A 27,500-nucleotide genomic window follows, 5' to 3' on the forward strand; every position below is an offset into this window, starting at 1 on the left:
GCAGTACCTCTCTTCTATAATAACATTTTCTTGTTCCCCTATATTACAATAAAAGCACAAGTCGTTGATTAGCACCCCTCAACTGTCATATATGCACATTGCTCAAGCACTACTATTATACTAGTATCTGCAGCGCTGCTGCTGCCTGCCTCGCTCTTCGTTCCTCTCCCTGCTCCTCCTGCTGCTTCTCTAGCCCATGGCTCCTCCTCCGCTGCCGCCGACGCCCGCGCGTCCGCCCGCGCCGACTATTCGCGGCTTCTCGGCCCCCACGTCGTCATCGTCGCGCCAACCGCCGCCCCTCCAGACGCCCGAGTGCACCACGCGCACGCTGGCCTTCGACTCGGCCGCCCTCTCCAGCGCCGCCGCCTCGCGCGCCAAGAAGCGCCGCCGCCGCGTGGCCGAAGCCGCCGCCCTCATCACCGCGCGCCGGCCGCTGGACACGGAGCAGGAGGACGCAGAGGAGACCAAGGAGGACAACGCCATGTGGACGCTCAAGACGGCGGAGGACGCCGTGAGACGTCCGACTCATCTGCAGGAGGACGCTCTCAAGCCGCCGCCCGCTGCGTCCAGGAAGACAACTCCACCAAAGGACCACAGGCAGCAGACGGTGGACAGACTGCGCGCGCTCGTCCGCGCGTGCACGCGCCAGCACCACGCGGCGTCCGCGCTCTTCTACGCGGACAAGCTGGTGGCCATGTCGCCCAGAGACGAGCAAGACGTGCTGCTGTTCGCGGACGCCTGCTACCTGAACAAGGAGTTCCACAGGGCTATTCACGCGCTCAAGACGGCGCGGCTCGTGGACGTGGAGAGGGAAGACGGACGTGCAGCGGTGAAGCTGGTGACGTTGAAGGCCGTGCTGCTGTTGGGCAGGTGCATGGTAAGTGGAGAGGATTGTGGAGATTTTCTTAAGGTTGATGCTGATTTTTCTTAATTATTTTTTTTATTTTAGCTGGCTATTAAGCAGAAGGAGGAGTGTCTGGAGCTGCTTGGGTCGGTGCTGCCCGAGAGGGAGCAGGAGGTGGTGTTACTAGCGAAGAAGGTGCAGCTGGAGCTTATGGAGGAAGAAAAGGAGGGGGTCAATGTGGTGGCGTCGCTGGCGCTGCTGATGGGCGAGACGCTCGAGGCGATCGGGAACCGGGAGAACGCCACTGTGTACTTTCGGATCGCGCTGAGGTGCGACGTGCACTGCTCGGAGGCGTTCTTCCACCTGTTTGACAAGCAAATGCTATCGGCGCAAGAGGAGAAGGAGCTGCTGGCGTCGTTGGACTTCTCGGCCGATGAAATGGAACTACTGGAGCTGCTGTACCGAACGCGCGTCGGGAAGGTAGGATAACGGGAATACCTCTCCGTTGTTATCGGTGGTGGCTGACAACTTGCTCTGTTGAATGAACTTACAGTACGCTACGACGCCATCGGTGGCTGAGAAGTTTACTGAGGTGGAACAGAAATTCGGCCTCGCCGACAATCTAGACCTGGTAAGTGCGCTGAGCTAGGTCTCGCCTGATCGTGGTAACATGCCGATCACACTAACGTTAATGGATGGTGCGTATGCAGAACGTCACTCGAGCGGAGACGTACTATTACCAGCATGATATTCAACAGGCGCATGAAATTTGTGAAAGGTACGTGGTCGTCGCTGCTATTTTTTATCATTAATCTCCTGTTTCAGTGAGGTATTTTCTGTTTAATTGATTTCTAGGGTTCGTGAGCGGGATCCTTTTAATTTCCGCGTGATTGCAGTGTACGTGGGTACACTCGTAGAGCTCGGGAAGAAACGGGAGCTGTATCACTACGCGCACCAAATGGTAGGTGACAGTGATTAATTAGTTTGAAGACCCTGTAAGGATTATCCAGCTCACTCGACCTCATCGCATTTGCTGTAGGTCGACGTGTACCCGACTAAGGCGTCAGCCTGGTACACTGTTGGTTGTTACTATCTCCTGATCCAGAAATATGAAGCTGCGCAGCGATACTTCCAGTAAGTGTGAAGCAGTGATAAATAACCCGCAGCGTCGACTGTTGAGTACATGGAACTAATATTTCCGGCGTGTTTTGCAGCAAAGCTACATCTCTGGAGCCCAGCTTCGCGCCCGCATGGATCGGATTTGGCAACTCGTTCGCAGCACAGGATGAGAGTGATCAGGCGATGTCATCGTACCGGACAGCGTCGAGTCTCTTCCCCGGTTCGCACCTGCCACCTCTGTACATCGGCATGGAATATCTTCGCACCAACAACTTGGTCCAAGCGCAGGAATATATCCGGCAAGCCAGCGTTATCTGCCCCACGGATCCTTTGGTCTACAATGAGCTGGGCAGTGTATATTATAAGGAGAAGGACTATCATCAAGCAATTGAGATGTTCACCAAGGCCTTACAACTGTGCAAGGGGCTTCCCGAGGTAAGGAGCGCGTATTCCGTACATGGTCGCACATTCCGCCAGTACTGAGTTTAACCTTTGTTATGTATTGTGCCAGCGACTAATGGAGGCCTGGGAGCCGACGCTATTCAATCTTGGGTACTCGTACCGCAAACTTCGGTGGGTGCATCGCTCTGGGTTTTACGGTTGTTGAGCTCGTGCTGACGGCTTATTCATTATTCGTCCCCGATAGGAAATTCGATCAAGCAATCCATTATTTCCAGAGTGCACTCAGGTTATCTCCGCGGAATGTAAGCATGATGAATCCCGAGGACTCGCCTGCGTTTATGAACTTTAGCTGACTCGGGTTTGTTGTATTGCAGGCATCGATCCTCGCTGCCCTCGGCTTTACCTATCATATGAAGGGCAGTCTTGAGCAAGCGATTGAGAATTACCACGCGGTAAGGGTTTAATGTTTCCTGAACAAGCTCTAGATTTGTTGTTTTAACCTGCTTTTGTCATTGTAGGCGCTAGCATACAACCCGGAAGATACTCTAGCAGGCTCCATGATTACCGTAGCGTTCGAGGAATCACTGTCTGGAGGTCCTGGTTCATTCCCTGAGTTTGCAGAACCTGCCCCGAGAGATGCCCCCAAGACAAGCGGCCTCACTCCGATGAGTGCTGCGCTCACGGCTCGCCGATCTCTCGGATCGAATGACAAGGCCCAGCTCTCTCGGCGACTGGACCAATCCTACAGCAGCATTGAACGCAGTAGGCAATCGCTAGCATGTTCAAGCCTGGACTTTTCTGATGACAGCTCCATGAACATGGACGAAGATTGACGCGCGAAAACAATGGAAACTCATCCTGACACTGTACTGCGATCTTGCTATGCCCAGTATTGCTCTCCTGTGATGTTGTTGTAGTAGTACGCTGCGCCGGTGTACTGGTCAAAGAATTTCTCCCACGGGTCAGGCGGAACAGCATCTCCTGCATTTTCTGCCTCTGTCGGTGCGGTTGCTGCTGGAGCCGCGGCCTCTTGGTATTGCTGGACGGGCTGGGCCATCGCCGGGTTGCCGTAGCCCATCATCGGCGCGCCGTACATCATTGCCTGGCTGAATGCCATCGCTGCCGCTGCCTGGTACGCGTAGTTGGCTGCTGCTGCCGCTGCGTAGTTCGGTTGCATCGCCATCATCTGTGGGTATCCCTGACCGTAGGCTTGGGTTCCGTAGTACGCTGCGTTGTTCTGGTCGTAGTAATGGTACTGACCGTACTGATCGTAGTAGCCGTATTCGTCTGCATAGCTCGCAGCCGCTGTCGCCCCCACCGGATACCCATTGGCATCGACCTGGTTGGTGACGGCGTAGTCGACATACCCAGCCGCTGCTTCCTGCTCGCGCTCTTGCGTCAGTCCAGTGGCTGTCCTCACGATCTCCAGCGCCTTCTCCGAGGGTCCCAACGGCGTCGATACCGGCCGAGTCCAGCTTGCTTCCTGCGTACGGATGTTGTAGAAGTACGACGCCTGTGCGTTCTCGTCCCAGTATTCGACCCACTCGTCGGCCTTCGCTTCGTCGGAGCCTTCAGCAGTCTCCGTCTCGACCTCGCCAGCTTCGATGAGAGCTTCAGCCACCTCAGCCTCAGCTGCCTCGATGGTCTCCTGCATGGCCTTCGCTCGGTCCTCGCGCTCCTTGTCGATCTTTCTCTGGATGGACTTCACCCGCTGCCGAGCCAAGAAACCACGAGCGCGCGACTGGATCTTACTGGCTAACGCGTTGCGGAGCGCGATCCGCTCCTTCTCCTTTCGCGCGCGTTCAAGCATCTGCACTTCGAGCTCTTTGATCTCCTGCTCTCGAGCGCGCGCTTCCTCGTCCATCAGAGCTTTGAGTCTGGCGAGAGCCAACTCCTTCTGCTGCTTGGCCTGGAGTCTCAAGCGCTGCTCCTCGTCGTGGATGCTCGCCATAGCCACGGACTGAGCTTGCTGCAGTTTCTGAAGACGCTTTCGAGCCACGTGCTTCAGACACGCCGCCTGGATCTTCATGCGCGCCTGGTCCTTCTGGATCGCCAACGCGGCCTGCTTCAAGTGCTCGGCTTCCTGCTGCAGCGTCCGGTTCTCCTTCTCCTGCTCCTCCTGCTTGCTCGTCGGTCGCATGGGCAGCATCGTCGCCACCTTCAAAGCCGCCAGCTCTTCGTTCTCCTGCGTCCGCATCGCCGCCTCCTTCTCCTGTTGAGCTTGTCTCTCCATCTCCAGCTTCTCGCGGAGACGTGTGGCCTCGAGCTTCTTCAGCCGGTCTTGCTCCACGCGCGAGTCGATCTCGCGCTGCTGCATCAACGTCTCAAGTCGAAGACGAGCGAGTTCCTGAGCCTCCTCCTTGTGCCGAGCGTCCTCCTCTTCACGCTGTCGAGCCAACTCATCCCGAAGCTTCGCAGCCTCTTCATTAGCCGCGCTCTCCTGGAACATGAGCTTCATCTTGAGCTTGAGTAGCTCTTCCTCTTGCTCCTCCCGCAGTCTCTCGATCTCGTCGTGAGCCTTCTCGCTGGCCATCATGGAGATTCTCTTCTCGAACTCTCGTCGACGTTGCAGCAGAAGGCGTCGAGCACCCGCCCGCCTCATAGCGCACTGGATAACGAGCGCTGCCTGATTCTGCGTGATACGGAGCTCTTCTTGTTGTCTTCTGAGCTCCATCTCACGCTTACGTTGCAGGTAATGACAACGCGCGAGGAACCTCCGGCCGCAGCTTTGGATCTTCGTGGCAGCGCGCGTCTTGGTCTGGTAAACCAGCCGCTCAAGGGCAAGTCGAGCTTCCTCCCGGTGCTTCCGTTGCAGCTCCTGCACCATTTTTCGAGCTTGTTTACCCCGGAAAACCTTCTGGATGCGGAGAGTGGCTCGAACTCTAGTGCGTTGCTGCGACGCGAGCTTGGCGCGCTCTTGGTCCAGTCGGTGTCGTTTATCTCGAGCTAGTTTCCCCCTCGCGATCATCTGAATTCGTATCGCCGCTTCATGTTCCTGATGCTGTTGCGCCTTTTGTGCTTGAAGACGCAAGTGAGACGCGAGACGACCATGGTACCCACGCCAGAACGCTTGGATCTTCAGTGCGCTGTTGTTCATGAGCGTAAAGTTGAGCCACTTCAGCCGCTCGTAGCGCGCGCGTTGAGCGCGACGACGCGCGAGGTACCCGCGGAACAAGGACTGGATCACCACAGCGCTGGTGAGTCGCCGAAACCTCTCCAGCTTCAGAGCCTCAGCGCGTCGCTGCTTGTCGAGCAGATAATGCTTGCGCGTATTGGTACACCGCCAACACGTTTGAATCTTTGTCGCTGCTGCGCGTTCGAACGCTTGTCGCTGCTTGAACTGCTTCTCCGTTCGTAGCATCTGCACACGACGTCGTGAGCGACAGACGCGGAAGAAGCACTGGATGGTTAATGCTGCGCGGATCTTCTCTCGTAACTGCAGCACTCGACGTCGCGCGAGATATCCGCGCGTGCATCGTTGGAGAATAACAGCGCTGCGTTCTCTCAGTCTTCTGTTTGCACGAAACTTTCGCTCTCTTCGAGCGAGATAGCTGCGAATGCAGGACTGCATGACAACTGCACTATCGTTCTCCAGCTTGGTGCGTTGAATCACGCGCAGCAGCTCACGTCGCTGGAAGTTCCGGAACGTGCGTTGAATTCGACAGGCTGCCAGTGCTTCACGTTGAGCTTTGAAGAGCGCGCGCGCGAGGCGCTTGCCCGTGTATCCTCGGTAGCAGCGTTGGAGAAGACACGCAGCTTCGTGCTCCAGTTTATCCTGACGCTTTCGACTCACGAAAGTCCGAGCCAAGCGACCGCGCACGAGCGCTTGGATGTGGATAACGGCGAACTCTTCCTGCATTCGCTGTCGTAGCAGTCGAGCGAGGTCGCCTCGCACCACTCGCTGGATCTCGATAGCAGCCGAGTGGATCTCGTTCCTCGCGTCCAAGATGCACTCGGTCTTCCAGCGCACGAACTTGCGTCGCGTGACCTTGCGTCTCCACTTGTTCATGATGGCCGTCATCTTCTGGCCGCCTTTGCACTTGAGGAACATGTTGGCCTTGATCTTGTTGCGCTCGAACATGAGGAAGGCGTTCCACTTGCGGAAGGCGCGAGAAAGCTGCTGCGACTGGAGCCGTACGAAGAGCTGGTGAACCTTCTCCATGCCCCACCGATGGCAGAAGATCTGAGCCTTGAGAGACCGGACGGGGCAGTGTTGCTGGACCCACTGCAGGCCTTCACGAACCTTGGAACTCAGCTCCTGGATGCCGTACTCGGAGAGCGCGAGCTCCCGTCGAAGATCCCCAATGTCCACTTTGGCGCCCGGTCGAAGACATGACGGCGTCGCGCGAGCCACAACCATTGCCCGGTTTTGAGGCTGCAAGTGGCGTTTGGCCTGTCGGGCTGCAAGCTTTAGAGGAGGCAGAACTTGACCTGGAGCGTTCAGATTCTTACCAATTCCAGGGCTGTTTGTACTGTTCAAGTTTGTGGGTCCACTGCCATTGACGCCCATTTGGTTGGCGACGTGGAGAAGCCGCTTGCGAGCGCGCATGATGGCGATAAACTCGTGGAAATTGATCTCCCCGTCGTGGTCCGTGTCTGCTTGTTGGATGACTGAGGCGAGCTCGGCGTCATCCATGTCTTCCCCCGAGGCTAGCAGTAGCTGTCGTAGTTCATCTGGAGAGATGGATCCACTGTCATCGACGTCGAACTCCTGGAATTCTTCGTAATACCGATCGGTCATGGATCGCTCGTCTTCATTCAGCGAGTCCGGTTGAGAATTGTTCCCAAACGCAGCGTCCAGACGTTCGTACTCCTCCAGCGTCAGGTTCAAATGCTCGGCAATCGCTTCCTTCTGCCTCCTCTCTTCGTCGAGATCTTCCAATGGAGTCACGGGCTTCTCCTTTCGATCTTGACCGTCCGAGTCGTAGTCGAACGCGTAATGCATCGCCGGTCTTCGCCTCATCTCCGGTCGATGTTCCCCGACATGCTGCAGCGTTGTACTCTTCCTCGCCTTGTTTCGAAACTTGGTAGGCGACTTGTAGACACTCGCAGCGCCACTGTCCAGCATTTCTTGCGTAGAAGGCCGCACCTTAGCTGAGTCGATACGTAGAGCCTTCCTACGAAGCTTGTGCTTGGAATGTAAACCAACTTGGCGCCTGCGTCTATGGTGTCGGAGCTTCTTGTCGACTGCGTGGCTGGTACTGAGGTTCAACGCTTCTAGCCGTGCTGGGGCGTGACGTCCACGACTTGAAGGTCCACGGACACTTCGATAGTTGTTGTTGTTGTTAGTGGTGTAGTCGTCCTCGCTGCTTCTCGGACGACGTCGAATATCCGAGGGAGGTAGTAGACTCTTCAGACTCTCGAGGTCCAAGTAGAACAGCGAGCTGTCGCTGGCTGAAGGTGAGAGACCGGGTAATGCTGCTGGCATGATCGGTAGGGGGCGCACGTTGGTGCTCTGGAAAAGCCACGGCTCATGCTGCTCCACATTTCGAGGAGGGACTCGACGACGCCGACGGTAGAGCAGAGCTTGTGTCTTGGTGTTTTGGAGAGGGGGCGCCGGAGGAAGAGGAGCGGGGGATGATAATGTGCGACCGAAGCGGCGATCCTCCTCGTGGTTGTTGTTGGTCATTGCACCGAGCGGCTATTGAACTTGAACTCGACCTGTAAGGCCGCTTTTCGTGTACTGCCGGTTTTGAATATTAGAAACCGCTTGCAAGTAAAAATACACAGGGAGGTAGAAGATCTTTTCTTCAAAAGTTTTTATCTTGACTTCGATTGACTATACCATCTCTTGCTTCCTCTTCGATCGTGGAGAGGATTCATCTGTGGGTTTGTTGGTATCGTCATACTGTCACCACGAAATTCTGGCTTAGACATGCGCGTTCGTCGTACAGCGTGAATAATTTGCTGTTTTGACGCCACTTTCGATACTCCTTTCGGGCAGTGGGCGTCACGGTCACGGGCGTCCATGCCAAGCTGGATGTACTTCTCCTCTGGCTTCCACAGCGACTCGGCCAGATCCACCAACCTCTCGGCCTCGGATTCAGAGATTGGAGCATGAGTCGACTGACAAGTGGTGGGAGTCCACCCTCTCACCGAGCGAATACAATACATAAACTGCGCCGGTTTCTCTCGAGAATCGAGCTCGACAGTACTTGTCGTTGCCGCACCACGTACCGCTGCCTTGTTAAGCTGCCTCACACTTTCTCTCGTCGTAGATGTGGCCGCTTTAACCATTGACTTTTGTTTCTTAGGTGGTGGTTCCATCACCTCAGCTTCATCCTGTTCGTCTTGCTGGACCTCATGCGTGTGATCACACAGCCCCTCCTGCTCCGCTTCGTCGAAATGTGGGGCCGCGTACGAAAGAACGAACCGATTGGGGCAGGAGAAATCAACTTGCTCTCGTAGATTTAGGTAGACACGGATCATATCAGCGGACGAGTTCTCTCTCAACGCATTTCCACGTGAGAATGCGCGTTTCGGATCCATCTTCGCCCCCGCGGATTCGAGGAAACAGTTCGCGTCATTCTCCAAATTGTTCACTTGAACCAACACCATCAAAACCTCCGCGTCGTCAGCGTCCGAAAAGATCGGGATAATCAGATCAATTCCTTTGTCGTTTCGAGGCAACACACCAGCAGCCCGTCGACCTAGCAGAAACCACAACGTATCCTCTGTAGGCTCCTCGTCCAGCTGCACAAACTGGCAAAACCCCATTTCCCACAAGGCCCACGTTGATTCCCACTCTCGAAAAGCCTTAACGTCCTGATCTGGAGCTAGCGATACTTTAGTCGCCATCACTTGGGGCGAAGCACCAACCAATAACCTCAGAAAACTTGCAACGCTCACGTACTGGCCCTTAAACCTGAAGGTATGGTATATCTTGGTGGTGTGATCTCTCACCTCGCCCCCAATCATCGTGGCTGCATCCATCACCAACAGCAAAACAATGCGAGCGACAACTTCACCATTGTGGCCGGCATCAATCGTCTGATCCACCAACATCCTCTTAAACTGCGGCAGTATAAAGTCTGATAATCCGTTTTCGAGGCTGTACCAAACGCGCGTCGCCCCCAACGCCAGAACCGGCTCCGTATCGTAGCTGCTTAGAATGCCGTCTTGCTTGTAAGTCACGTACGCGAGAATCGCCATGAAATCCGCCACACCCTAAGACGCGAACGATGACGTCGAGTGTGGCCGCAGCCCCAGCCGACACAGCAGAGATGCAACACCAAACAGAGAGTCCTTGTTATAGTTTGTCAAGGAGCTCGGGTCTCGTCCTGCCATCAACTTACGTGCTGCAAGTGAAAGCACAGCATCAACAGCTCTACGAGCTTTCCGAGTATCATATTCTACGCCAGCTACGTTGTCGTGCTCGTCCATTGCTGCGAGAAAAGTGCTGGCCAACAGTGGACGACCCATTCCTACAAGCGCTCTCCGCACTTCCACTTCATCTTTCTCCATAGCGATTGACCTGTACGCGCCAATTGGAATCTCCTCATCTTCTCCAACAACAATACCGCTCCTGTTCAACTCGTTCCGCCAATACGAATCCATCGTGTGGGAAAGCACAAGCGACGGCAGCAAATGCCGTCGGATTTGGTGTATGATCGCGGGAGTAGCGGTCCAACATCAACCGAGGCGTCGGGATGGGTACCTTGAGCATTGTGTCAACCAGCACGACCAGAATACCTCCGACAGAATCGATTTCCTTGTTTGCCATCACTAGGGCCTTGTGCAACCGATCCATGTGATCGACCGAGTTGTGATCCAGTTGAAAAAGTTTCCTAGCTTCATCCACAGCTAAGACGACCACTCGGGGCTTGCCAGGACTGGTCTTCTTGACACCAGTTTGTGCTTTACTCGCCATAGCCGTTTGCAATGTCATAGCCACCTTTGTATCAGCTTCTTGACTTGTGAATAACTCGAGCCACTCCTCGCCAACCACTTCCCAGTTCTTTTGAGCGTACCGGTACATCGCCACTAATTTCTCGCTCATTTCGACATCAGTTTCTTCGGGAGCAAACAACCAATTGGCAAGTTTCGTCGTGGGTCGAGGAAACTTCGTCGATCTGTGGTCGTGCATGCCCACGTACAAGACTCTCGCACTTATTCTCTCGCCGTCCACTGCGCACGAATCCTCCGCCAGCTTTTGGAGCGCTCGACTCTTCCCAAAGCCAAAACTCAGCAGAACCGAGGTGCACGGCGCCGAGAATGAGCCTGGGGAGCTTGTGTAGGCTTCCCAGCATCTTTCCAAGTGCTCGAAGAGCAACTTATTCACAGGTCGGCAAAAAACTTGTAACTTTCCAAAACCGGGTACCAAACCGGGTCTTTCTTTCTTAATTGTAATGTTTAAGCTAATATCTGCCGGAATCGGGTGCCCGTCGATAAATGCTAAGATTTATGCACATTATTTATCAAACGTTGATACTAATCGTTTATTATTGACCAAAACCTGCATTCAAACACTTACGGACGCTCTAGTACACTATGAGAGCGTCATGGCTTCGCTGAATGCGTATCAATTTGCGCCATAATCGACCAAGCTTAGCTGAAGATGAACGACATGACTTGTCTAGCTGCAGGCTGCATTTTTTTACATGTCAGTTTGCTCAATACCCAATCACTCTTAGCCGAAGATGCCCAACCTCGTGTCTGTCGCCAAACCAATCAGCTCAACTCGACGGTGACACGAGCATCACTCGTTTGAATAAGACTTTTTCCCTGCGTTGAAGCACCCACTTCCAAGGAATTGGCCCATTAGCGTATATCTCATTCCGCAATTTATCCCCCAAGTCCTCAAGTTAAAAGTTTGTTTGTTTTGTTTTTGAATTGAGGATTGTTATTGTCACTTAGCTAACATCCTCAAGTTAAATGGTCAAGATCAGCGCACTATGCGTCTCTCCTTCGTTCCGCTACTGTAGCTCTCTCGTCTGATCGTTAGCACACAACATAGTACAAAAATTAGCACAGTATACCTTACCTGCAAAATGAATGAAATAGCTCTCTCGTTGCTGGCGCCAACGCAGCCATTGGACGCTGACGAGGGTGTTATGTCACCGATGGCCTCATCAGACCAGGCAACCTCAATTGGTGACTTTCGGTTCCTGAGAACCCACCACGCAAGTTAAATTGGTGATAACAGCGACCGCAGGACAAGGGCTAATGACAGTGAAGAGCGTCGATGAGAAGACGATAAAGAAGAGCGGTGCTTGCTGGTTACCAGCCTCTCAAAGGTTTGGCTGAAACATCATTTCCGTATCGATACACTTCGATGTGCGCAACTATTTGTTCAATTACGCGAAGCAGGCGCAGTAGATGCCCACGTTAGAATCAACTAGAGAGTTGGGCTGGTAGTGCTTTTAAGGATTAAAAACAAAACAACTTTGGGATTTACTCAATTATTATCCGTTATCATTGTCCATGAAACTATTCGTCGACCTGTGTACCCTCCCGGAGCAACGCTCCGGGTTGCCTATTAGCACCTCCGCAGTATTCCAACCTTGTAAATGCAGCCAGCTCCGTGCTAAGGGGTGTTTTAACTCGCTGGATCCTGATCGTTTTAGCCTCAAATCGGGCTGCAGCCGCTTGTGCCACTTGCTCACAGTCGACATGAGCAATAGCAGAACTGTAGGAGAGCTTGATCAAGATCAGCAGTGCCCCCGCTATTAGGTCCGGATTGCTGAGGGCCTCCTGCATCAGAATCTGTTGCTTTGTGTCCGCCAGAGTCCCTCCCCGTTCCAGAAGAAGTTCGTACACAATGGTACTAAGGATACTCGTCTCACGATCATTCTCCTTCTTCGCTTTGGTCTCGTTCTGAGGCAAGTGCGACATGGGGACTAAAAGGAAAATGACAATGCTTCACGAAGGAGCGCTGTCATATCGAAAGTTTGGCATAAACTCGTTCTGGCTGATTGATACTTTCTGACTCTCGAGATGTTGGTACAGTAGTGTAGCAGGGGCACTAAGCATTTCAAACATCCATGGAATTTATGCATATCACTATCTCTAATCTAGTTGGAGTATCTCTGTAGGTTCTTCTACTCGGCACCAGGACGTTGCACCTTCGTGGGGCGCACTGCCGCAGATGCTGAGCCCTTCAGTACAGCGTGTTTGCGCTTGCGTAGCTGCTTGGTGCGGCGCTTGTGTTCGTTCTTCTGCATGCGCCGCTGGGCTGCGCGCTGCGGGTCAGACACAGCTTCGGTGCGACGCTGGAGCTTGCGGGCGGCTCTGCGCGCAGCCATCTTCCTCTGCACGAACGAGTACGCCTCCAGGAAGGGCGTGGCGCCGAGCTTGTTCTCCAGCAGCTGCAGCACCTCCTGCGCCAGAAGAGCGCCCTCGGGCGGCGTCACGGGCTCCAGTGCGGGACCACTTCTCCGGTTCTTGTTACGGTTGCGCTGCTGTTGCTGCAGCGCCACCTGCTCCTGCTGCGCCTGCATTTCCTCGAGCTTGCTCGTCGCGCGATACAGCGGGTTGATGATCTGGACGACGTACTTCTGCGCGAACTCAGCGTCATGGCCGTGAAGCAAAGCGGCGAACAGCTTGAACACCACAGCTTGGACCTCGTTGCTGCAGTTCGAGCCGCGCGCAACGTACGAGAGACGAGTAAGCAACCAGCCCATGGGAGTGCGCGACTTAGCGCGCTCCTCCTCCTTCTCCTGCTCTTCGCGCTGCTGCAGATCTGCCTCGTCCTCCTTCTCGTCGCTCTTCTCCTTCTCAGCATCAGAGGTATCTTCCTCCTCCTCTTCGACGTCGACCTCGACAGGAGCAGCCTCTTCTACTTCGTCCTTCGCCACAGCGTCGGCAGCAGCCGTCACATCCTGCGGGATGTCGGTGGTTTCGAGCGCCTCGCATAGGAACGGAAGCGCGGTGAGCACTTCGGTAGCCAGCTCTTCGTTCAGAGCTGGCGCTTCAAGCATCTTGCATAACGCACTTGCCCAACTGAACAAGCGGCCAGGACGCTGGAGGTACAGCGCGCCATTGCGCAGACGGTCGAGGGCATCGCCCGAGAGACGCTTCACTGGGGCTGCGAACGCCAGCGTGTTGGCCTGTCGACGACGCAAGTAAGACGTCAACAGCCGGGTGGCACCAAGACGCACCCACGCGTGCGGGTACTGCAGCAGCGGCAACACGACCGCGTCCAGGAAGTTCTTCGTAGGCTTGGACTCCTCGAGCCAGATCTCGTACGGCCCGGCAAGGTGGTCGCTGAAAGCGGTAAGGGCCGCGCAGACGTGGTACGTCGGCTGCCAGCGCACCTGGTTGCTGTCTTCCACGATCTGGAGCTCGCGTAGACTGCGCTCAAGTGCCGTCCGCGTCGAGGCTAGGACCTGAGGAGCGCTGCGCTCGAAGAACTCGGGACGAGTCTCCAACACAAGTGTCGTCACCTGTGCAGCAGCGCCCAGTAACTTCACGGCGTCTGCCGCCTCGGAGCCCGCAGCTTGCGACCACCACGCACCCACTAGCAGAATACTCTCGTTTAGCTCCTTGTTGCCCAGACGACGCACCAGCGTGCTCAAAGCAGCCCGGGCAAGGTCACGGCATTTAGACGCCTCGTCGTTCGCCAGACGCAGCACGAGCGGCAAGAAGAAGAACTGAGACCGAGCGTTCACCAGGTCCTGCGGGAGCTTCGACAGAAGAGAACGCAGAGCCTCAAGCACAGCAGAGCGGCCCGTTGCATGTCCGTAGCTCAGGTTGTCAACCAGGAACTTCAGGTGCCGAGAGAGACGCTTGTTACCAAGAGGGTACTCAAGCAGGAAGGTCTGGTAGATGGTAGCACAGTTCAGACGAGCGCCAGGGGCGTCGCTTTGCACCAGCAGCTCGCCGACACGAAGCATCACGTCGTACACCTCGCTCACCACAAGACGCGAGTTCACAATGGCCTTCAGCAGGGCGAAGGTGGCATTTTGGTGGTCTTGCTCGTCCAGATCAGCACGCAAGAAGCTCAGAAGAACACGCAGTTGCGGCTCCGTGAGTCGGAGAGCGTCGCTCTTGGAGTCCTTAGCAGCATTGCCGTTCTTCTGTGCAAGCTCAAGTCCTTGCTGTTGTCGGAGCAGCGCAGTGAGCGTGCGGTAGCACGTCTGCACCATCTCGTTATGAGTCGCAGCTCCGGCCTGCTGCAGAATCTTGAACAGGCGATCGAGAAGAGGCGAGCGGGCCACACGCAGCGCCGGGAGCTCTTCCTGACGGGGAAGCAGCGAACCAAGACACTTCAGCGCAGTGATGACAGCGCGGTCGTTCTTTGACTCACCAGCACAACGCATGAGCAACGGCACGAGCGGGTCGACCAGCTGAGCCGGAGCGTTGGAAGTCTTCTTTCCATCCTCGTCCTGGTCCTTCGCACTTCCGTTCTTGCGCAGGAACGAGAACACCAGGAACACGGCGAAGTTCAGCAGCTCTCGGAGATGCGCCGTGCTCTCCGCCAGGAGGGCAGCGATTTCCTGGCGCTTCTGCTTCTTGGTCTTGCTTTGCTGCTGCTGTCGCATCTTGTCGAACCCAGTCACTTGCTGCTGCATGGCGACGCGGACGGTGTCGCGGGCATTCACTCGGGTCGCAAGCAGCTTCGTAGCAGTCGCACTCTTCTCCGACACGAGCCACGAAGTCACCAGTTCCGTGCTACTGCCCGCTGATTCGTACTGCTTCTTTTCCCTTTCAGTGACAGGACGCAGGCTTTCAAGACTGGAATTGAGCACGTTGTACGCGTACAGGAACATGTAGGACGACTCCACGGACGGGTTCTTGGCAAGACCAATCGCCACACGCTTCAGTCCCTCCTGCAGTGCCGCCGTAGCTTGCGCACCAGCATCCGTAGCCTGGAAACGCTTCACCAGCGCACTGACGACTTCGTGAATGCTGGGGTTGGGCAGGAACGGCAATGATCTACCCAGCAACTCAAGCGAGTCCAAGCTCCGTCCACTGCTCGCACGAGCCTCCTTCATCTTGGACTTCTGCGCCGTCTTGCGTTCCACGCCACCAGCGGCAGCCTCGGCAGCTTCACCGATAGTCGTCATGCCCTGGAACAACTCCGCGGCCAAGATTTCCATGAGGCTGGGTACGCAAGCATCCAGCGGTGACGCAAAGTCGGCCTCTTGTTGAGCCTCCTGCTGTTTGTCCTGAACAAGCAGCAGTGATTGGGGCTTGCGAAGACAATTTGTCTGTCCGTCCACCTGCATGATCTCCGGCAACTTCTCCAGCAGCGCGTGCACTGTGAACGACAGCACATGGACCATGTATCCATCACGCAGAGTGTGACGGAGTTCTTGTACAATTGGCAGAAGGAAACGGGGGCCAAGCTCCACAGCAATGCGCACGAGCGTAGTGCGAGCTGACACACGGACAGCCTCATCCTTGCTCTTGAGCAGGTTCGCGAAACGGAGCAGCAACTTCGGCAGCTCACGCTGGAAGGTCTCAGCGCGCAGTCGGCGCAGCACCTTGACGACCGCCAGCGCGAGGGGAACGCGCACAGATACAGCTTCCTCAGAGACAGAGGTCGAGTCACCATCGTTGTCCTGAGACTTTGAGTTCTTCTTCGACGCAACACCCTTGAACAGGTAAGAGTACAGCATCGGAAGGACCTGACTCTCCATGTTATCCTGGACCTTGGTAGCACCATCTTCATCCTCGTCGGCGTCCTCATCATCAGCTTCGTCATTCTTGGTGCCAGTCTTAGTTGATGAGCTCTGCCACTCAGTAGCAGCACCTGGCGCCTCGAAGTGGAAGTGGTCGATCACTGCACAGATGGACATAATGATAGCGCCCTCCATTTCAACATGTCCGTCGATCGACTTCAGCAGTCGGCGAAGCAGCGACAGGTAGTGCGACCAACCCAGAAGACCAGCAGCACTTCCCACGCAGGCAGCAGCTTCTGCACGGAGAGACTCCTGGCTCTTGGCGTGGGTCTCGTAAACGAAGTGCATCACCAGAGGGAGGATGACTCCATTCACAGTCGAATTCGAGAGCCATTGAGGCTCATCACTCTCCTCGCCGTCGCCATTCTCCTGAACCTTAGAGGCCATCAAGTCCATAAGAGCACTCAGACGCTGCAAAGCACGACGCCTGCGGTGAGCCTGAATGTGCGTGATGTTGTAGAAGAAGTCGGCTTCAGGGTCCTCCTGATTGCGCGCCAAGATCAGGTCCGTCGGAATGAACGCAAACTGCTTAAACTCCTTGTGCTTGTCCGCCAATGATCCCAGCAGCGTCACGAAGCCGCGTCGTGTATTCTCATCGGTCGAGCGCAGACTTGATCGCACGCAAGGCATCACTAGGGATTCGAGCGCGTTGAGCAAGGGAGACTTCGCAGCGTCTTCACGCTCGCTTTGCTCCACAGCAACATCTCCAGCAAGACCCAAAAAGGTCGTCAGCGCAGCTAGTGCACCGCTACGCACAGAAAACTCAGAGTCGTGCATGCACTGCAGACATTGCGCCACCAACGGCGCCAGCAAATGGGTCTCGTTCGTGAACCCAGCAAAGCGCGTGGAGTTCAGGCGGTTCAGCGCAATAAGGCGACGTTCGTAGTCGGTCTCTTCAATGCGCTTGGCATCGTACGCATTGAGTTCGTCCAGCAACTCGGCCACAGGAGCCAGCTCTGTGAGCGTGGGGTGCGCACCAAGAGCAGTGAACACCAGCACAAGTTTCAGACGAGGATCACGATCGGCGATGCAGTTCGGGCCGGGTGCCAACAACCGCGCGAGGGCAAGCACATGCTTCTTGGGCTCCGAAAGCTTGGGAACCAAGTGTGCCAAGACCTCGAGCAGGTTCTCCTTGTCCTTGGTTGACGTTTGGTGGTTGCGCAGCAAGAACGGCAACAACAACTGGAACAAGTCGTGTGCAGCAACAGCCACATCTCCCTTGGAGGCATCAAGGTGGTGCGAGAGACGACACAGGAACGTGAGCTCCTTCCGCGACGATCCTGCGTACCGGTCACTCGCGTAGCGCGCAGCCTTGGCTTGGAAACGCTGCACGAACTGTTCCAACACGAAGGGAATGTGAGTCACTAGCAGCACCTTCTCGTCCGCCTTGGATGCAGCCATAGACTCGTCTTCAGACAGCAGACGTTCATCTCCGTCAAGCAGCGAGTCCATGAATTGGAGGATCGAGTCCAGGATCTCCGGCGAAATGCCACGAGAAGCCGCCGACGTAGCGCTCGACGATGACAGCCCAGCAGACAAACAGGAGACGACATTCAGCACCAGAGGCTCGGGAACCCACTGACGCGCTCTGTCAGCGCGACCCATCGCCACAAGCAATTCCAAGAGCGCTGATGCCTTGCCAGCACCGACGACAGCGTTAGGCAGGTGGACAATGGCTTCGCGCGAGGTTTCCAGCACAGCTTCCACCCATGGTTGGAGTGGGACAAGCGTGTCGAACTACAACAAGAAAATCAATGATGATAAAGGTTAGTGCCATCAATGATATCTGTCAAACAATGATGAAGTGTTCGTACCGTGTCAATCAACTCAGCCAATCGGCGGTAGGTCAGCATGCGGATCTGCTTCTTCATTGACGCAGACGTAGCCAAGGTCTCCACATTAGATGACGCCTCCTCAGCCTTGCGCTTTGAGCCCACTGCGACCACGCCGTCATTGTCATCCTCGGCGTCCTTCTCATTGTCATCGGCTTCGCCAGCGGTAATGCTAATCTGAAGAATCGCCACCAGCACATCAGCGATCTGAGGCACGAAAGCAGCCAGCTTAACTCCAAGCTGGTTGATAAGGTCCTCCACCAAATTCAAGAAACCCAGAATGCGCGAGGGCTGTACGCTTGACACAGCAGACACGGGCGTAACTTCGCCAGCAGCAACCACAGCGTCCTCGGGTGCTTCAATCGTAACATCGAATGCCCGCACGACCAGCTCCACAAAGCTGGCAAGCTCAGGCGCCTCTAGCGCTGCCAGGTACGCCAGGATAGCGGCACGACGGGCGGCCACAGTGTCGCCGTTGTTACGACCCTTCTTGCTCACGCACTTGGAGTACAGAAGCCTCAGCAACACAGGCAGCAACTCCGGACGGTGCTCGCGTAGGACAACACCTTCCCCTTCGCCCACCTTGAAGCTCGCCAGTTCCTCACGGAATGAAGATGAGTCCGTAAGTCGATTCAGTTGTGTCTTGTACGTCACGAGAGCCTTGCTACCGAAAGCGTACAGACATTGCAGAGCCAGCTTTGACACAATTTCATCCGACTTCATCAGCAGATCAAAGAACAGCGCATGCAGCAAATGCTGTGCGTATGCACCCTTCATGTTGTGGAAGGTGGCGAAAAGCTTCAGCTGATCCACGAACTTGCCTCGCACTTCCTTGGTCGTCAAACCCTGGAATTCAACTGGCTTGCGCCAGGCTGGAGAGTCCGCTTCGCTGGTCTCTTCAAGCTTGACAAGGGCCTGGTCGATCTCTTCGAGCTTCTTAGAGTCCAGTTCGTCCGTGTAAATGGCACTGTACTGGTCGCGCAAGAATGTCAAGAAAAGCGGTACCATGAACTTCGTCTTGGCTTCCACAAGATCGGCAAACTTCATCAAGCCCTTCCACAGAAGCGAGTGGTGAGTGGCAGCATCAGTAACGCCAGAGGCCGGGACTTGGCCCTGCTCCAACATGCAGACACGTTTAAACTCTTCCACAACACCACTTTGGTTCTTGAACTCGTCATCCTGCTTTCCATTCTGGTCTTCGTGGCGGAGCGAAGCAACAAGAAGTTCCGCGCTAATGCAAGGCCAGAATTCGTTGAAGTGCAGACGCGAGGCCGTCTCCATCGCGTCGGCAATGTGCGGCCAGATTGTCGAGAACTTGACGTGGTACAGACCCAGTAACTGGTTCACAGCAATCTTCTTGTACAGCTCCGGAGTTTGGGCTGAGCGGCACAGAATCTTCACACGGGTCAGCAGGCGCACCACCTCACGTTCAGTGGCTACCGAAATGTCTTTGCATGCCAGCTCGAGATTGACGCAGATGTCCGGAAGATCACACGGACCGCTGAGGGAGCCGCTGTCAGACTCAATAAAGCTCGAGCGCTTGAATCGGGCCAGCAACTGAAGTGCCACCAAACGCAGCGCATGCGCAGGCAAGCGCAGAGTTGCCAGGAGAGAGTTAGTCACACGCGGCAGTGCTTCGGTTGAAAGCACTGCGTGCTGCTTCTCCTCAGGCTCCATTTCAACGAGCATCAACAACGTTGACAGAGTCTTGTACGAAGATTCCTTGCCGACAAGTGCCTGCTCCACATACTTGGTCGTAATCGCCGAGCCCTTAATCTTGCTCTGGTGCTTCGCAATCTGCTCCAGCTGCCACAACTCAGCACGCAATGATGCAATTTCCGTAGTCAGCGTCGATGCCTTGTCCTTCAACTGCTTGTCGCACTTTGTGATTAGCGGCGTAGTGAATGCAGTCAGTTTGGCGTCGTTCAGCTGCAACAACTCCAACGCCTTGCAGAACTTCCAGCTCAGCGCCAAATTGTCAACGCTATCGAGCTGTTTGAAAAGCTTCATGCCAGCGTCCAGCAGTACCTTGTCGGCACCTGTGTCAATCTCCTTGAACGAGAGCAACCAGTATCGGCTGTTGGTCTGTGAACGCACAATATACGGGCTCTGTCCCTCGTTGATCTCTCCAGCATTGTCAGCAACGTACTCGCCAAGCTGACACACGAGCGAGCTGAAGGCTGCCGCATCCGTCGTCACGAGCGTCTTCAGCGCGAACTCCAAGGCGTTGGGGATCAAGAATTCCACAACAAACCCCACATCAACGTGCGCGTTGTGCAGCTCCTTGTCCACAAACTCCAGGAGCTTCTGGCGCCAGTATTCCTGCTCATCCTCGTTCGCTGCCACGGCAAAAATGGCCTTCACCTGCGCCGAAATCACGTCGTCTTCAGCGGGGAACAACCTCCACACCGCCTCAAAAGTCTGCATAATCACGTCTCGCAGCTCGTCGCTGTGCGACGTCAGCACCTGGTTCTCCGGCGCCACCAACGCCGCACAGACCTTGTGCACGCTGGGCACGCGCACTTCGTACGCATCGCTCGCGCTCGTCAGCAGCTTACCCATGCGCGAAATCAGAAATCCAAGCAGCACACTCAGCACGCGACTCAAGTACAGATCATCCGCCTCGGAAGGCTTCTCCTCCTTCTCATGGCGAATGTTCGCCACCTTGTTCACGACGAGCACGAGGCACTCGAGCATCTCTCCAGAGTGGTCCGCATCCGTGTGCTTCATCATCTGTCCGCACGTCTGGTAGACGATCTCAAACACCGCTTCCCTCTGCTCCAACTGCTCCTGCGTCTCCTCCTCCGCCGTCTTCTTGGGCCTAAACGACCCCAGCAGATACAGCAGCACCTCGCGCATCCGCGAGTGGAAGCCGTGGTTCACATTCTTCACCAACGAAAAGAACAGCTTCGCCGAGCCATCTCTCAGAATCTCGTTGCTGCGTCCAGAGCCCTTGACGAGCGCCGTGAGGTACGCGCCCAGGTACTTCCTCATGGTTTTGGGGCCCTCCAGCCTCCTCAGCAGCACGGCCAGCGTCTGCGCCGCAAAGTCGCGCACGAACTCCCTGGGGTGGCCCAGCAGCGGGAAGTAGCACTTGTGCACGGCCTCCATGTCGGCCAGCAGCTGCACCCTCAGGTACGTGAAGAGCATGGTCAGCGTCTTGAACACCTGCGTGCTGAGCTCCGGGTCCTTGGTGTCAATGACCGCCACCACATGGGGCAGGACGCTGGCGAAGTGCGGGTAGAACTCCTTGCCCAGCTCGCGGGCCAGCGCCGTCACGAGCTTGAGCACGGGCACGAGCCGCTGGCGCAGCACGACGGGGTCGCTCTCGCCGCTCTTGGCCTGCTGCAGCTCCGTGCGCAGCGCCCTGACGACCTTCTTGAGGTGGTGCAGCAGCTGCGGCGTCGTGGCCACCAGCGGCTGCAGCGTGCGGAACAGGAGCTGGAAGGCGTCGAGCGTCGTGAGCTCCGCCTGGAGGCTTAATTCCTCCTTGAAGGAGAGCACGGACGCCTCGTCCACGGCGCCCGTCGTCTTGGCGTGCAGCGTCAGCTCATGCTGCAGGCCGCTTACGCGCTCCTCGACCTTCTGGAAGCGGTGGCGCCGCTTCTTGGCGGGCGGCGGCGCGTCCATCGCGAGAGTGATTGTCTGTGTGTCGTTTGGTTATGAGCCTTTGGCCAGTCAATCATGGGTATTGGTTGGTGGTCCGCCAAGTTCTGGGCAGAGACGGGGATGGTGCGAGGGTTTTGACCAATCAGAGGCGGAAGAGAAGATGAAGTTGTACTTTGGGAGGAAAAAGGAGAACATTATCTAGTTTTGACACGGTATCTGATAGGTACTCACACCTCATAGCTCTTCGCAGTCGAGGTTTTGGTCACAATGGACTTCACCGATACATGTAGCACGTTTTATTGTGTCGTTTCGGGTGTGTATGTGGTCATTGAAGCGTGTCTTTAACCTAAGAAGCGTTCGTTCATTCGAAGGAGCTGCTTCGAATTAGCGTCTCTACCCAACGCACTCTTCAGTCTGGCCGCATCGATGTCTGCCCTGGCCCAGTATTGGAAAGTGCTTTCGCGCAGCTTATTCTTCGCTAGGAGGTCAGCCACGTGCTCCTTAGGAAGCTTCGCATTCGTGTACAGCAACCAGTTCAGAAAATCCTTGGGCAGCTTCAACAGCAAGTTCATCAGCGCCTCCAACACTCGCTCCTCTTCACCCACGTTCACACTTTTGGCAGTTCTCAGGAGCCGCTTGCTTGGCTTATCATTCGACAGCACCGCGGTGGGCTGAGTGTGGTCCACAATGGACACTTGTCGACTCAGCATTCGCGAAGACCGCCTCGCAGCTTGAAAGGAGGGCGACCGTAGGGTGTAACTCAGGCGCATGGCGGTCAACTTGTGTGGCTCAATGCGTTTGAGCGCTTCGAAGCGAAACTCGAAGTGACGCAGTGTGAGTGTTAAACATATCTGGAAATCTACAACGTGCTTTGATCGGACCGAATCTTTTGATTAAAGTACAGTTCGGTACAGGCATGTGTCGTTCCCTTTTTGGCGTGATGAAGTTGACGATCGTTAGAATTCACTGTCAGTGAAGATTTTCGCCCTCCAAACATCACATGGAGCCGGCAATAATTGCTGGCCGACACGTTTGCACTTCACAGCGCAATCCTCTTCGGAAAGTTCATCTCGCTCCTCAAAGTGTACATGAACGTGAACAATTGAGACAAATTCAAATGTAAAAATACTAATCAGCCAGAAGTACGAATCCCTACATACGCACTGTATCGCTGAAAGAGGCGTGCGTTGCGCTGATTTGGACTCTGAAAGGGGGACGACAAAGAAATACTTCGAAGTATGTGTTGGTGACTGTGCTACGTACAAATAAAAAATCATTTGCGTCGTTGTTTCCTTCTCAATTTTAAAAAGAAATTCGCTTGCAACACCTCGATATTTCGAGGGCTGTACGCAAGATTTTAATCGACTGAAAGCTCCTGTAAAATGTGGAGAAAGCGTTTTGATTGATTGATCCATCGGTTTTTATTCTGCATCCTTTTCAGTGAGGAATTTGCTGACGGAGTGAGAAGGAAAATGAAGATCGTGGGGGCGTTCGTGGGGTTCAAGGCCAATTATTTCGTCGTGGACGTCGACGAGAACACGACAGTGAGTGATTTGAAGTGGGCTATCAAGAGAATGAGATTGGATAAGGTTCCAGGCAACGCAAATAGGCTTCAGCTTTTTGTAGCCAAGACGAGCGATGGCTTGTGTGCTTTGTTGGCAAGCGACGGAACTGGGGTGTGGTTTAAGTTCGACTGTACCACCGGTACAAAATGTACCCAATCACGAATGTCCACCTTGGCTTCGAGGCGCATAGCGCGGAGGACCTGGACAATATCCCTGTTGACTCTCTCAATTGACCCATTAGTCCACGGACTGTATGCCACCGTAAAGCGCTGCCCACAGGTAAGACGTCTCGCCACCTCGGTCACCACTTGGTTCTTGAAGTGGGTGCCCTGGTCGCTTATCCAACCCGAGGTACTCCGTAGCGGCTGTGCCAGTCGAGGATTGCTTCAGCTGTCACCGCTGGTGTAGGTACAGCACACGGTACTAGCTCGCAAAAGTGGGTCGCATCATCCTTTAGCACCAGTTGGTACTGCAAGGCGCCAAATGATTCACCAAGATGTAGGTAGTCCCAATGTAAAGCTCCATTTCGTTCGCTGCATCGGAATGTCTCTGCCCATGGTCTCATCACCATCTTCCCCCCTTTTGCATGCTGGCACATGAGGCAGCCAGCAAGGAAAGTCTTGACTAGGGCGGAGAGATTCCGTATGAGGAACCTGCGGTTCACCACGTTCATCAGCGCTTCGCGGCCTCTGTGACCCTGCGCCCCACAGTGGGCGATCACTAAAAGTCGTTGAACCAGACTCGTTTCGGCGCTAGGAACCCAAATCCGTTCATTACCACACAATAGACCACCATCACTCCGTGTCAGGCCTTGTGGCCGGTCGACAATGTGCCGCTGCTGAGCTTCTTGCAGCTCTTCAACTGTTGGCCATTCAAAGTTGCCGTCGCTGAACGGCCGAATTCGCGGTCGGTCGTTCGGTCGACTAGTTGAGTCACCGGACTGGTCCTCATCACGCTGGCGGTGCAGTGTGACGCGCTTCACTGCCACACTTGGTGCGGGTCGTGTGCCTGCCCATCGAGACACCATATCAGCCCACACGTTGTGTGTTCCATCGATATGCTCAATAGTATACCAAAACTCCATCAATTTCATTGACCATCTCAACAGCTTGCCACGAACATGCTTCTTCACCTCACGACCCGGCGCGAACACATGAATCAGGTTGCGGTGGTCACACTACATGCGAAAGCCACCCGGCCGCAACAACAAGTAGCTCAGCGTGTCGCACGCCATGATGATAGGGTAGGCCTCTTTTTCGATAACGCTCCAATTCTTTTGTGCTCCAGTAAAAGTACAACCAAGACAGATAAGCAGCTCATGTTGCTGGTCCTGGATGTCTGCATCACTTTTCCAACTGGGCACTTGCGTCACGACCACTGACCATCCAATGTCTGAGGCGTCCGTCAGCAAAACCATCTCTGCACCGGCTTTGGGAACGCGCAGAGCCTGCGTCGTACACCACGCATTCCTGCTCGGTAAGTGCGATCGGTGTACCCGCAGCCGCACGCTTCGTTCGCCTTGACGCCTGAGCCATCGCTTTGTCCAGTGTGTCCTGCAGAGGACGTGCTAATCGCGCATAGTCTACGATACTGTCTCTCACCCAGTTCGTAGAGCACAAGAACTGCTGGAGTTCTCCGGCATTCGTCGGGTAGGGCATCGACTGTAAGGCTTGGATGCGGTCTGAGTCATGCTTCACACCTTCACCGTTGATCACTTTCCCACACCACTTCAACTCACGTTTATATACACAGGATTTCGAAACACTCAACTTGAAGCCGAACTTGGCCGTCAACTCAAGCATATTCTGCAACTTGTCCAGGTATGTGTCAATGTCGGCGGCGTACAACAGTAAGTCGTCTATCCAGACTAACAAATGCTTGTACAGCAGTGCTGCAAAGCACCGCTCAATGGTCGACTGGAAATACAACGCAGCGTCGGCACTGCCTTGAGGTACTCGCGTTGGGGTGTAGATCTTGCGGTGGGTCATGTAGGACAACAGCTCCTGGCACTCTTTGGCAAGTGGGAGCTGCCAGTAGCCTTTAATGAAGTCGAACAACCCAAAGTAGTTGCTGCCTCTCACATTCTCCAAATCAACGTGCAAGTTGGGCATTAGTCCCGTTGAAAGGTTTGTAGTCCACAGTCTGCCTAAAATCACCAGCGCCACGCTTCCGCACAGGTAGCGCGGCACACGCCCAACGGCTGGTCGGGTTCTCGTAAACCCACCCGAGCTTCACCAACATCTCGTTGAACGACTCAAGAAATGCCTGGTACTCGGGCGCATACTTGCGAGGCTTCGCCTTGTACGGCCTACAGCCCGTCTTCATCCTAATTCTCATCGGTTCCACATTTGCAGGTGGATCATCGCCGAGAACTAGCCTCCAGACATCATAGGCGTACACAATCGTGCGCAGTCGCTCGACTTTGTCGGCAGGGAAGCCTTCATCTAGAGCACGCTGGATCATTGCCTCTACTGCCTGTCGAATCGCCTCCGCGTCATTGTCTCCTGCTGCTGCTTCAGGAACTTCTTCGTCGTCATCTCCGTCGTCGCCTCTTGGTGTGGCTAGCAGCTCCAATTGGCGCTCGACATCGATTCCTAAAGCCTTCAGCACATTATCTCCAAGTAAAAATTCATCTTCCTTATTATCGAGAATCAAACACGGCACCGGTTTCAGAATATTGACAGGGCCAGCGGCGGTCATGAGCGAGAGCCTTAGTTTCGTCATTTCGCGCGCCCACGTCTGCTCTCCACCCGGCAGCTTGTACTCGATCGGGGTCTTCAATGTCATCACTTCAAAATTCACACCTCCCTCACCAATTTTCTTCAGAGTCGTAGAGCTGATACACGATGTCTCCGCGCCCGAGTCCGGACAGTACTCCATATCCACGACACCACCAACACGCAGTAATCGGGCTTGGCCCACTCGATCGGGTAGGCACTCTCTAATTCGTCTTAGTTTTACGATTTCTCCCCGGTTTCTGCCTCCGTGTTCCAGCGGCATCGTCGGCTGGCTTGTCGGGGCAATTGGCTTGACGGTGCTGGCCACCACAGGTCCAACACCCACCCTTAGGCCCTGGCTGGGCTTGCTCCGAGTCGGTCCGAAATATATTCCTCTGAGCTGCCGGTGCCTGAGATTCGCGAGGGTTTTGCTTCTCACGTACGATTCTGCCACGCTTCGGGGGCCTCGAGGCCAATTCCTGCTTTGACTCCTGCGTGTGAGGTCGCCTCTTGTTCTTCGTGTGAGCTTTGTCCTCGCGATCAATTTCCAACGCATTCTCACTCACGAGCTTGAACAGCAGCGACACACTGGACTTTGCGGCAGGCAAGCGAAAATCAATCTCGTTCTTCACTCGGATTTTCAATTCTCGAGGTAGACAGTTGAGCAGGACCTTGCACTTCTTCTTGGTCCCGTCCTCCTCTGAGAACAAAGCCGTCAGCCCATTCGTTTTCACTATCGTGTTGCACAGGTGGCAATAGTCCATGACTCTCGCATCAATATCAGACTTGGTTGTTGACATCACTAGCTGAGCCTGAAACAACTCGTCGATGTTCGGCAAAGCGTTGTTCTTAAAGTTCCGTACGGTCGCCATGATCCACTCCCAGATGAACTCATCGCTGAGCTCGTCCTTTGACTTATCCCATTTCGTCTCACACAGTGTCTCGAGGAAGCTGTCGTCGAACGAGTTGCGTATCGAACGCATGACAGACTTCAGGTCCTTCCCAGACGACACACACAGCGCGCCCTCATGATCTCTTCGTACTCGAGCCGAAGGTCGACCCAGCGGGTGAGCGCTTCGTGCGAGATGTCTTCGACCTTCGGCGCTGCAGTGACCATAAAGATCGGGTGCGCGACCGAAGGGTAGTCGGTCTCCTGGCTGGTCGTCAGCGGCATCGAGCCACCTCCCAACCCCACCGGGACCGACTCGGTCTCCTGCTGCCGAGCTCTACTCGCGCCAGCAGTGCGCACAGATTTCTTGCCCTTGCCTCTTGTTGGCCTGGCTTGGCCTGCTTGCTTCGTTGATGCAGCCGCAGTCTTCCTCGGCCGCAGGGTTCGACCCGTGCTAGCCGCCTGCTGAGTCGCAGCGACAGCAGGAGTCGCATCCGTCGACGTCGTTCCGTTGTCCATGTCGTTTCCTTCGACACTAAAGTTAACTTTGTAGTGGGATCCGAATGAACACATGCTAGGGAAGCTGGTGCTTCCTGTAAACTCTTGCTTGTATTTTAGTCTGCAATTTCCAGGTTGAGATCGGCAGGGACTTCGTCAGATACCTCCACTGCACTATGTAGCTATCCTCCTAGGGCCTACCAACCTCCGAGTCTTATCTTACACCAGCCTCGACTGGGACCGTCCTCGGTCGCCAGCCCGATGCGTGGTCAGGTCGTGAAGACCGTCGCCCCACTACATTCAGTGTCAAGACGAATTTTTCACGCAGTTACCAGCAGTCGATGAAGTTGATGGCTGGCTCCGATTTCAATCTCAAGTGCCGTTAACACGAGCGCACGCG

The 27,500-nt window shown here is 55.1% G+C and overlaps 8 protein-coding genes across 8 annotated transcripts; 3 read left to right on the forward strand and 5 right to left on the reverse strand.

Annotated features, from left to right (window-relative positions):
* Nucleotides 1–131: 131 nt before the first annotated feature.
* Nucleotides 132–3,233, forward strand: PHYSODRAFT_537889 (hypothetical protein). Its single transcript, XM_009518762.1, has 11 exons — nt 132–877; nt 950–1,324; nt 1,398–1,475; nt 1,555–1,622; nt 1,700–1,805; nt 1,884–1,978; nt 2,059–2,398; nt 2,475–2,536; nt 2,610–2,667; nt 2,740–2,817; nt 2,884–3,233. Exons 1-11 carry the CDS (start codon nt 197–199, stop codon nt 3,196–3,198), a joined length of 2,256 nt encoding a protein of 751 aa, XP_009517057.1. The 5' UTR covers nt 132–196; the 3' UTR covers nt 3,199–3,233.
* Nucleotides 3,234–3,245: 12 nt separating this feature from the next.
* On the reverse strand, nt 3,246–7,994 carry PHYSODRAFT_474030 (hypothetical protein; the record flags this gene model as incomplete). Its single annotated transcript, XM_009518763.1, has 3 exons — nt 3,246–6,790; nt 6,839–7,864; nt 7,958–7,994. 3 exons carry the CDS (start codon nt 7,992–7,994, stop codon nt 3,246–3,248), a joined length of 4,608 nt encoding a protein of 1,535 aa, XP_009517058.1.
* Nucleotides 7,995–8,761: 767 nt separating this feature from the next.
* PHYSODRAFT_457046 (hypothetical protein) lies at nt 8,762–10,628 on the reverse strand (the record flags this gene model as incomplete). The annotated part of the gene is made up of 4 exons (XM_009518764.1): nt 8,762–9,130; nt 9,167–9,532; nt 10,092–10,355; nt 10,494–10,628. Coding segments are annotated over 4 exons (1,134 nt in total), but the record flags the coding sequence as incomplete, so codon positions are not given.
* A 700-nt stretch (nt 10,629–11,328) lies between these two features.
* On the forward strand, nt 11,329–11,706 carry PHYSODRAFT_474921 (hypothetical protein; the record flags this gene model as incomplete). The annotated part of the gene is made up of 2 exons (XM_009518765.1): nt 11,329–11,491; nt 11,558–11,706. Coding segments are annotated over 2 exons (312 nt in total), but the record flags the coding sequence as incomplete, so codon positions are not given.
* A 699-nt stretch (nt 11,707–12,405) lies between these two features.
* On the reverse strand, nt 12,406–21,452 carry PHYSODRAFT_309959 (hypothetical protein; the record flags this gene model as incomplete). The annotated part of the gene is made up of 2 exons (XM_009518766.1): nt 12,406–17,727; nt 17,805–21,452. The coding sequence occupies 2 exons, from the start codon at nt 21,450–21,452 to the stop codon at nt 12,406–12,408; spliced, it is 8,970 nt and encodes a 2,989-aa protein (XP_009517061.1).
* Nucleotides 21,453–21,775: 323 nt separating this feature from the next.
* On the reverse strand, nt 21,776–22,150 carry PHYSODRAFT_461334 (hypothetical protein; the record flags this gene model as incomplete). The annotated part of the gene is made up of 1 exon (XM_009518767.1): nt 21,776–22,150. A coding segment is annotated over one exon (375 nt), but the record flags the coding sequence as incomplete, so codon positions are not given.
* A 753-nt stretch (nt 22,151–22,903) lies between these two features.
* Nucleotides 22,904–23,074, forward strand: PHYSODRAFT_373530 (hypothetical protein; the record flags this gene model as incomplete). The annotated part of the gene is made up of 1 exon (XM_009518768.1): nt 22,904–23,074. A coding segment is annotated over one exon (171 nt), but the record flags the coding sequence as incomplete, so codon positions are not given.
* A 2,146-nt stretch (nt 23,075–25,220) lies between these two features.
* Nucleotides 25,221–27,121, reverse strand: PHYSODRAFT_261195 (hypothetical protein; the record flags this gene model as incomplete). The annotated part of the gene is made up of 4 exons (XM_009518769.1): nt 25,221–25,304; nt 25,395–25,816; nt 26,157–26,702; nt 26,729–27,121. Coding segments are annotated over 4 exons (1,445 nt in total), but the record flags the coding sequence as incomplete, so codon positions are not given.
* Between the last annotated feature and the right edge of the window lie 379 nt (nt 27,122–27,500).

Source organism: Phytophthora sojae (genome assembly GCF_000149755.1).
Source record: "Phytophthora sojae unplaced genomic scaffold PHYSOscaffold_1, whole genome shotgun sequence".
Taxonomy (NCBI): Eukaryota; Oomycota; class Peronosporomycetes; order Peronosporales; family Peronosporaceae; genus Phytophthora; species Phytophthora sojae.